The 9921-nt window shown below is 44.9% G+C and overlaps 1 protein-coding gene across 1 annotated transcript in view; it reads left to right on the top strand.

Moving 5' to 3' along the window:
• The window catches only part of DNAH9 (dynein axonemal heavy chain 9), a 524795-nt gene that overhangs the window by 315665 nt on the left and 199209 nt on the right, over nucleotides 1-9921 (top strand). The window contains exons 46-48 of the mRNA XM_025202178.1: nucleotides 2715-2857; nucleotides 4836-4997; nucleotides 5305-5538. Coding sequence (XP_025057963.1) covers nucleotides 2715-2857; nucleotides 4836-4997; nucleotides 5305-5538 — 539 coding nt within the window. The remainder of the gene's footprint in view (nucleotides 1-2714; nucleotides 2858-4835; nucleotides 4998-5304; nucleotides 5539-9921) is intronic.

Raw genomic sequence — 9921 nt, forward strand, 5'->3', positions numbered from 1 at the left:
GGAATTGAGAAGAGATTGGGAAACTAGTGGAGAGGGGTGGGGGCTGGAGCTGAGATGGAGAGAAAAAATGGCTGGAATTTAAGATAAGGAAGGGACTGGGATTCAGTAAAACATGACCCAACTCAGGGTTGCAAATGACAGAGGTTTTATTGAACTGGGGAGATGGTGACACAATGCCAAATTGGTTCCCTTGTACCCACCCACCCACACACACACCCACAAATACACAATGGCAGTAGGGGTTAGAGAGGCTTGGTGCAGGGGCTGAAGTCCACTGAAGTCCAGGAGGAGAGAGAGAGACAGAGAGAGAGAGAGTCCAAATTGTAGGAGGAGGTGTGCAGGTAATATCTACCTATCCAGGCTGGAAAGGGGTCTTTGTCCAGTAGGTGTTGTCCAGGGGGGAGTCGCCGGCAGGGCCTCTTGGTGGATAGGTGGCATGGCATGGTGCTGGTCCAGATGGAGATGGCATCCTACTGGGTCTGTCTTCACTTCCTCTTTTTATTAGGGCAGACCTTGTGTGACCCTAGTGACAGGAGGCATGTGCAAGCAAGGGTCAGTCTCTGGCGTACTGAGCATGTGTGCTCCATGCAGGGATGTGCAGTTTCAGGTGTCTGTAATGGTACAATGGTAGAGTTGCTGGTTCTGCAGGGTCTTTTGTCTTTCAAATGCTGGGTTCTTGTCTCTGTTCCTGGGTGAGGTCCGTGGTTCCTGGATGAATCAATGTGAGGTGATGGCCCAGTCATTACAGGCCATCCAGTAGAGGCCTGCTACCATTGTATTTCAATCATTCCCAATCATTCTCATTCATCCGGGAACCAATTTACATGGGAGGGTTACGTGACTCATACAGTTGCAACATGGGATGCCTGGGCAGAGGACACAAGATGGAGGCTTGACATATAAACTGGAAACTTGACAGGACTTTGGTTCACTTACAAACACAGGCCTTAACCATACAATATCCATATGAAACAATAAAAATCAATACGAAAATGATAATAATACAATATACAACAGTAAGAATCAGTACAAACCTAATAATTATACAATATAAAACATTGGATATCCACAACCAAAAACTTGCTACCAAAATAAAAATATGTTAAAGCTTATCCTAAGTCTGAGCTCACTTATACTTATCTATAGGGAATAGAGAGGGAGAGAAAAAGTCAGAAATGGTTGTGGAAGGGGAGGGGAATACATTTTAAAATAAATAAAAAAAAGAAAAACAGGGGTTTTGCTACAACTTGTGATCTCCTTGTAGTTCTCTCAGGTGCACTCCCTCCTGGAGGGTAGCATGGACACCATATGTACCATTTAATGCATTGTAAGCATCTGCTAGTAGGGAGAAGGTCTAAGTATCTTCTCATAAATTTCCTGTTTTCAGTCACTAGAGTACTGCTTATTTGCTTTTGTGGATCTGGTCTGAGGTTCATTGTGATATTTCTGATAACAAATCAATAGCAGTTGATCACTGTGGATGTGAGTGGAGCTGTAGACAGGGCCTTTGAGTCCTATGATTCTTTTTATGGAATTATTATTAATGCCTTTGCATGCCACGCTCTGGCATGCATGTTGAGGGTTGCCTAACCCTGTGATAGAGGGCCATTACCACCTGTGAAGTAGAGAAATATTAACAGGAATCAGGGAAATGGTAATGAGCCATGAAATATATTGATTCTGTCAGCACGGCCTGAGTAGAAATGCCCCTGTGCCTCCCAGGCAGTTGGTTTTCAAGTTTTTGTGGAACAGGAAGCAAAGAAGGGTGCAACTGCATCAATGTACTCTCCCTTCCTCTCCTCCCCCATTCCTGGATCTGCCCCAGCCCAGGCAATCTGGTTTCTCTCTCTATCTGCCTTGTATGTGGTTGTAGTGGGAAAGGGGAAGAGGCTTCTTTTTTCCTTTACCATTCCCCCTTTCAACCCTTTGTTGCTTGATGTTGGGGAGCCAATGAAGGAAGAGGTGGAAACTGCAGTTAGCACTGGAGCTTCCATAAAAGGAGGAAGAAAGGCTAGGGCTTTCCTGGTCACTCTCTCTGCTAGTTAAATGTGCACTTTCTTTCTTTTTTCTATAGATTAGTGGAAGGTAGGGGCAAGCTGGTTGGAGGTGGGCTAAACACAGAGGCAGATTTCCTACACACTTTCTCTTCTATGGTGCAAGGAGATGGTTCATTAGATAAGTAGAAGTACTGGCTCCTGCTGCTTGTTTTAGATACATTTTCTTTTTCCATTTTTTTTTCCATTTATTTTCAGCACTGAATGCATAGGAATAAAATTGCTTGTTTTCTGAATTTCTTCTTAATAAGCTGGTTTCTGATCAGCTACTGTTATTTTCCTAAACTGTTACTATCAAATAAAGATCAGAATTCATCAATCATTTTAGTTTAGACAGAGGTCAGAACAAAACAAATTAGGAAGCTGTAAATAGTCACTAAAATTCTATTTGAATAGATATGTTATTAGCCATTAACTGCATGTGCCATTAGCTTTTTAAACATTGTGATCTGCCACTTATTTGAATACAGCTGGAGATAACATTTTAGAGAGCTGCAGAAATAGCCTCACCTATCTGATCAAGCATATTCATTTGCATCTTTGTAGTGCAATCCAGAGACTTGTTCTATAAAAAGGCTCTGCTCCATGCACAAATAAATGAAGAAAATATTTCATTTTGCTTGTAAGTTTGCCAAAACAATCCATTCCCCTTATTACTAGGTGAAATTCCTGATCTCTTCCCTGACGATGAAGTTGAAAACATCATCAGCAGTGTGAGAAATGAAGTCAAGAACCAGGGACTAATGGACACCAAAGAAACATGCTGGAAATTCTTCATAAATCGGGTTCGACGACAACTAAAGGTAATGTGATACTCATCATTCACATCCTTGTCACTGAGCTCAGTTACAACTGAATAGTTGGAGAAATATATCTTAGCAGGCTTTCAGGTTTAAAAAACCTTCTTCAGGCACCTGTAGTTGGTGTGTGTGCTCTTCCTGGATGGAAGGAATAGTAAAGAAGCCAGAGGCTGGCATGCAATGCAGGCAAGAAAGCCAGTCAGTGAAATGGAAATGTAGGTGTCAGGGGGTGAGAGAGGCTGGGGGCAGGGATGGGGTGGGAAGGGATGTAGCAGGTAAGAGTGGAGAGATATCTGGCCAGTATGGATATAGCTTCACAATACAATACATATCTCCATCAGAGCACCAAGTGCCCTGATGGGAAATATGTAGGAGACACCAAACAACAACTACGCAGAATTTCCCTTGTTATGGCACTCAGCTCCAGCTCTTCCTCTGGCACTGGAAGGCTCAGGCTGGGAAGTGAAATGGGCATGGAGGAGACTGTCATGCTGGTGTGTTGCTTGTTGTCATGGTCGTGGTGGTTATGGCTGGTGCTCTTAGAGGGGATGCAGACCCAGGCAGTGACACTGCTCCCCTCTCCTTGCTCCTAGTAGAACTGGAAGCCTCATGCATGCTAGTTGTAGGAAAGAGGCTCTGTCTCAGTTGGGGGTGGGGGGAACTTATAGCTCTTCCTCTACCCGCTTTTCCACGCCTCCCTGAAGGCTTGCCAGTTGCCTTTCTAGCATGCTTCATAGTGTGTTTCATAGCGTGTTTGCCTTGGTGTACTGGAAAATCTGTGTGTTCTTCTGTAACTTAATCTGTATTTATGTAATGTATGTAGATAATTGTATGTATATATTTATGTAATAAATAAAATATATAAATGTATCTATGTGTTCCTGAATAAATTCTATATTATAACATGCAGTATATGATCTGCTTTGCTGCACAGTGAATGGAATGCACACTGTGAGAGAATGTACAGATTTCTTTTCTTGAGGAAAAGAATCAAAATAGACTAACAAAAACAAAAAGAGAATTCTATGGGAGGAATCAATTGAAAGGAATGAATATAATAATAAAAGGATATTACAAAAGCAAAAGTTATTGGATCTCACTTGCTAGTAACAGGATAGCAAGTAGGAAGTGATAGCCTTTCTCTGATGCTGCTGAGCTGCTGGAAGACATAGCTCAGTAAATGGCCCCCAGGCACAGGGAAAGCTCAGTTTAAATGCTGCCTTTTATGCTGTTTTTCCATTCCTCCCCCATAGCAGTGGGATTGGAAGGGACCTCAGGGAAGGATCACAATCACTGGCCAGCTACACATGTCAGTATCAGAGCAGTCCTTCCTCCCCCCCCCCCACTTAGTTTCTATTTCCCTAAAAGTAAGCCAGCTTTGAAACTCAAAACATTTTGTAATGTTTTGAGTGTGCTCGTTTCATTTCAAGGCTGTTTCAAAACCTTTTGTTTCATTTTGATTTTGCTGTTTTGAGCTTGAAATGAGTTGAAACAGCCTTGAAATGAAACACCTGGTGAAATTTCGCACAGCCCTAAAATATATGTGTAGACACACCTGTAGAAAAACACTGCAAATTCAATAATAATGCAGTTTGCTCCATCATGGTTCTGTTTCTGGCCAATTTTTGGCCAAGGCAATGCTGTATGTTTTTATTTTAGAGGGAAAAGAATGCTTACTGGACACAGACAGAAGTGCAGCTCCTGGGTCTAACTCATGGTGATTCATAGTGACTATGGAACATGTCATTTCTGTCTCCGTCCATTGTTAGCTTATCTGTTTATATGAGATTTGTGTGTGCAGACTCAGAATTAGTGGCCCAAAGCTCCAGAGATTATGATGGATTCAGTTTCTGATTTTATTCTGAAATTCTCCTAGAAAATCATCCTTCCAGCAAGAAATCCCCAAATCTCCAACTGTGCCATTAGTCTTCACACCTAGTGTCCTCTCTTTCTCAGCACTGTTGTCCCTCTTGTTCCTTAGGTTGCACTTTGTTTCTCACCTGTTGGTAACAAGCTGAGAATCCGCAGCAGGAAGTTCCCAGCCATTGTGAACTGCACAGCAATAGACTGGTTCCATGAGTGGCCTCAAGAGGCATTAGAATCTGTCAGCATGCGCTTCCTGCAAGAAACACAGAATATTGAGGTGAGGGTCTTCACATAGCCCAACTTTTCAGCTTACAGTCTTTCGCCAAGCAACCCCTCTTTCAGCAAGAGGGAGAGATGGAACTTGGTGCAATTGTGCACTCAGCCTGATCTCATCTGTTCATCATTCATATATGACCTCTTTCAGTCTTGGCTTCATAAGCAGAAATGAGACATGACGTCATTGCTCCAAGTCTGGCTTTCTTTTAATGTCTTTATGGAAACTAGATATCAGTGTATATCCTGTTAAACTGAGTTTGGGTGGTGTGTGTATACTTCATTTGAAATATCTTCTCTTTTGTGTTTAGCTTTCAGTCAAAGATTCCATAAGCAAGTTTATGGCGTATGTCCATACAAGTGTGAATGAGATGTCCAGATCTTATTTGAGCAATGAACGTCGCTATAACTACACCACACCCAAATCATTCCTCGAACAAATCAAATTGTATCAAAATTTACTATGTAAAAAAGGCAAGGAATTGACTGCTAAAATGGAACGATTGGAGAATGGCTTACAGAAACTCAACAGCACATCAGCACAGGTGAGAAATCAATTTAAACTGGGAAGAATTGTTATTTTTCTGTGCTCTGGTTTAGTAAAAAGAATCACAAGTTAAACCTGAGATGTTAGGAGTGAATGTTTATGCTAGATCCAGAATCTTATTTCACTATGTGCACCTAAATGGCATTTACCCAGCTGCATAACACTCATTTTTGGCACTTAAGCAGTTAGAGATCATATTCCATGTATATTATATATACACAAGTGTCCACATGGCTTCTGAACAGGTATGGTAGCCATTAGGGCTGTGCAAAGCTTTGGTAGCTGATTCAATTCGGAGGAGATTCAGCCCGATTCGGGGACCAAATCTCTGAATCTGAATCAAATCGGGAGACCAAGTAAAAGCTCTGAATCAATTTGAAATGTCTGAATCAATTCAGAAAAGCTCCGGCCGATTCAGAGATTCGGCCATAGACTAAACAGGCAGCTGACAGCTGCCTCCAGCTGCTAAGTCTGTTGGGGTGGGGGGAGAGAAGAGGCATGGGGGAGGGATTAGGGCTGGGGCTGCTGTAACAAGCTCCCCAGCTGTAATGGGGGTCGTATGTTACTGGGAGGGCAGGATGCAGATGCAGCAGCACTGGAAGTGGGGGCTATGCCCTGCTGCTGCCTGGAGTGAGCTGCACCTGCATTGTGCCCCCACTTCCCCCCCATGCTGGCTTGGCAAGCAGCAATAGGGCACAGCCCCCGGTTTGATTCCCCAGCTCCTGGTTTGATTCGCCTGTGAGCTGAGGTGGCTCTACATGTAAGCTGGAGCCCAGCAGCACTCACTCCCAGTGGCCCCAGCTCCTAGGCAGCATGTGGTGCCCTGCTGAGCCGTGCTGCATTTGTGCCATGGGGCTGTGCAGGTGCCAGGCAGGGGGGGACAATCCTCACTGCCCCCCACTGTCCGACGCTGCATGGGCCAGCTCTGCCACGAGCACCCAGAGGCCCCAATCGCTGCTTCTGCAGCTGATGAGTGCAGGGCTTTTTTTTTAAGTGCTTTGGCTGGGCAGGGGATGGGGCCAGGCTAGGCAGCCATGAGGGCTTCTCCCATGGCTCCCCCCTCCCAGGGAGAGGCATGCACAGCTGGGGGAGCCGCCGGAGAACATGAAGTCACCCAGCTGTGCCTGCCTCTCCTCAGCAGATCCGAATCTCTAAATCTCTCCAAGTATCAGCTGATTCAGCTGAATCAATTCAGGACACTGATCTGAATCTCTAAATCGAATCACTGTCCTCTGAATCAGCCAAATCCATATCAGAATTGAATACTCCCTATTCACACAGGCCTAGTAGCCATTTAAATGAGTACCTAGGTTTGAGGTAGGTCCCAAATTTGTAGCCAGGCAAAACCCCATGGTTAGCAAAGATGAAGAGGAAGGTGCACCCACATTTTGGTCTGTTGGTTATGGTGCTTTCCTAAGAATCATGAAATCCAGATTCTAGGCTTGTCACTCAGAAGGGTTCTGAACCAGCACTCACCACCACACTGCTCTAATAACTAGAGCACAGGTTGGGTATCATCCAGCAGCGTCTCCAGCATCATTTTGAATCTGGCCCCTGGGCAGGAGCTATGTCTGACTAGGAGAAAAAGATTAAGTTGGAAGGTATGTGACTTGGATTAATTCTGATCTAGAAGGGAAGAAGCCTTGAGTTTTACTTTTGACCCTTGTTTCCAATATGGAAGAAACTACCCCACCCCTCTGTATCCATTTTACCTAATAACTTTTCAGTGCAAGATTCAGTGACTAAGGGCCTTGTTGTAAGTTATTCTTAGGATTTATTTTATTTAGATTGTGGTAAGCTTAGATTTCATAGATTTCATAAACATTAGGGCTGGAAGGGACCTTGTGAGATCATTGGGTCCAGCTCCCTGCCCAAGGGCAGGAAGTCAGTTGGGGTCAGATGACCCCAGGAAGATAATCATCCAAACACTTCTTGAACGTGTCCAGAGTAGGTGCTTGCACCACTTCTGAGGGGGCGGGGAGTCTATTCCAGACTCTGTAGACTTGGACAGTAAAGAAGGGTTTCCTTATGTCCAGTCTAAAATGGTCATGCAGGAGTTTGTGACCATTGGACCTTGTCTTCCCTTGGGGTGCCTTGGTGAATAGACGTTCTTTCCGATCCTGATGCACACCCTTGATATACTTATAGGCCCCCCTGAGCCTATGCTTTTCCAAGCCAAAGAGTCCTGTGCCTTTCAGCCTCTCCTCATAAGGCCTGCTCTCTTGACCTCTGATCATGCACGTGGCTCTCCTCTGGACTCTCTCAAGCTTCTCCATGTCTTTCCTAAAGTGTGGAGCCCAGAACTGGACACAGTACTCCAGCTGTGGCCTCACCAAAGCTGAATAAAGCAGGAGGATGACATTTTGGGTCTTGCTTGAGATGCATCGGTAGATGCAAGTTAAGGTTTTATTTGCTTAACCGGCTGTGACGTTGCATGAGTGGCTTATATTCATCTTGTGGTCAGTCATGACCCCCAGGTCTCTGTCAGGCATAGTGTAGCACTGCCGAGCCTGTAGGTATGACGTGGGTTCTTTCTCCTGAGGTGGAGCACTTTGCATTTCTCTGTGCTGAAAGTCATCAGGTTTTGTTATGCTCACTTTACGAGCCAGTCCAAATTGGCCTGAATCCTCAGCCTATCCTCTAGTGTGACTGTGCTCCCTCATAATTTGGTGTCATCTGCAAATTTAGCCAGTCCACTTTTGACACCCGAATCCAGGTTGTTTATGAATATGTTAAAGAGTAATGGTCTGAGTACTGAAATGCTGAGGGATGCCACTGGTCACCATGCACCATGTTGACTTGGGTCCATCGACTGTCACTCTCTGGGTCCGACCACGGAGACAGTTCCCCAGCCATCAGACTGTAAGGTTATCAAGGCTGCAGTTCCCCAATTTTGTCATGAGATCATAGGAGACCAAATCAAAGCCTTGTTTGAAATCCAAGTAAATGACATCAGTTTCTCCTCCCCTGTCCAGGTGATGTACCGCCTGGTCATAGAAGGAGATCAGGTTGGTCAAGCATGACCTACCCATAACAAAGCCATGTTGGCTGTCTCTCAGGATGACAGCTTCTGTTAGCCTATGGTTGATGGATTCTTTAATATTTTTTCCATGATCTTTCCAGGGATTGTGGTCAAACCGATTGGCCTGTCATTCCTTGGATCTTACTTCCTTCCTTTCTTTCTGGAAGATAGGCACCACATTGGCCCTCTTCCAATCTTTAGGAATCTTTCCCAAGTGCCACGAGTTCTCGAATATCCTTGCCATTGGTCGCGCTATGATGTCAGTCAACTATTTTAGCACTCTTGGGTACATTTCATCAGGGCCCTCTGACTTATAGATGTTCAGCCTCTCAAGGTGTCCCCTCACACGGTCTTCACCAAATGTAGGCGTGTGGTCACCTGTGCCCTTGTAATCCCATGTCTTGTCAGGCAGGGTGTTTCCCTTGGGATGGTGAAAAACCAACATAAAGTAATCATTAAGGAGATTAGTTTTTTCCTGGGTGTCAGATGTCAGCTGCTCCCTTTGGTTCAGTAGGGGTCCAATGTTGCCCTTATTTCTCTTTCTACTTCCCACATATCTGAAGAAGGACTTTTTATTGTCTTTGATTCCCATAGGCAGTTTGAACTCAGTTTCAGCCTTGGCTTTTCTGGTCCACTCCCTACAGGTGTGGGCCAGTGATGCATAGTTCTCCTTAGAGGTATTTTGCACCTTCCATCCCTTATAGGCTTCTCTTTTACGATTCAGGAGGTCCATGAGTTCCCTGTTGAGCCAAGGACATTTCCCAGCCCTTTTACTACCTTTCCTATGGGCTGGAATGGATTTCCCTTGTGCTTTTAGGATTGCATCTTTAAGGAGTGACCACTCATCTTGGACTCCCTTCCCTGCCAGATCATGATCTCTCAGTGCCTCAACATCAACCTCCTGAACTTGTAAAAGTCAGCTTTCCTAAAATTGAGGATTTCAGCATTGCTGCCTGATTTGCCAGCTTTGCAATGGATAGAGAAAGTGATCAGCTCATGATCACTGTCACCAAGCTTCCCTTCAATCCTCTGGTTGATCACTAGATCATCCCCTTTGGCCATGACTAGATCTAGCAGTGCCTCACCCCTTGTCAGCCCATGGACTTCTTGAGTCAGAGCTCATCAGTGCAGGTAAGGAAGCTTTGTGACCAGTCAGATTTAGCTGAATGACTATGAATTAAAACGTTTTCTGAGCAGTTGCACAGATGCTTACTACAGTCTAAGTATAACATATTCTAAACACCAAATCTTCTGAAGACTTGGTCCCAGCTCCCCACCTCACCCCCCCCCCCCCCGCCCCCTCACCCCCCCCCCGGCCGCCGCCATGGCCCTGCTTTTCCGCCCGCTGCCGCTGGTTTT

This window comes from Alligator sinensis, unplaced genomic scaffold (genome assembly GCF_000455745.1).
Source record: "Alligator sinensis unplaced genomic scaffold, ASM45574v1 scaffold77_2, whole genome shotgun sequence".
Lineage (NCBI taxonomy): Eukaryota > Metazoa > Chordata > Crocodylia > Alligatoridae > Alligator > Alligator sinensis.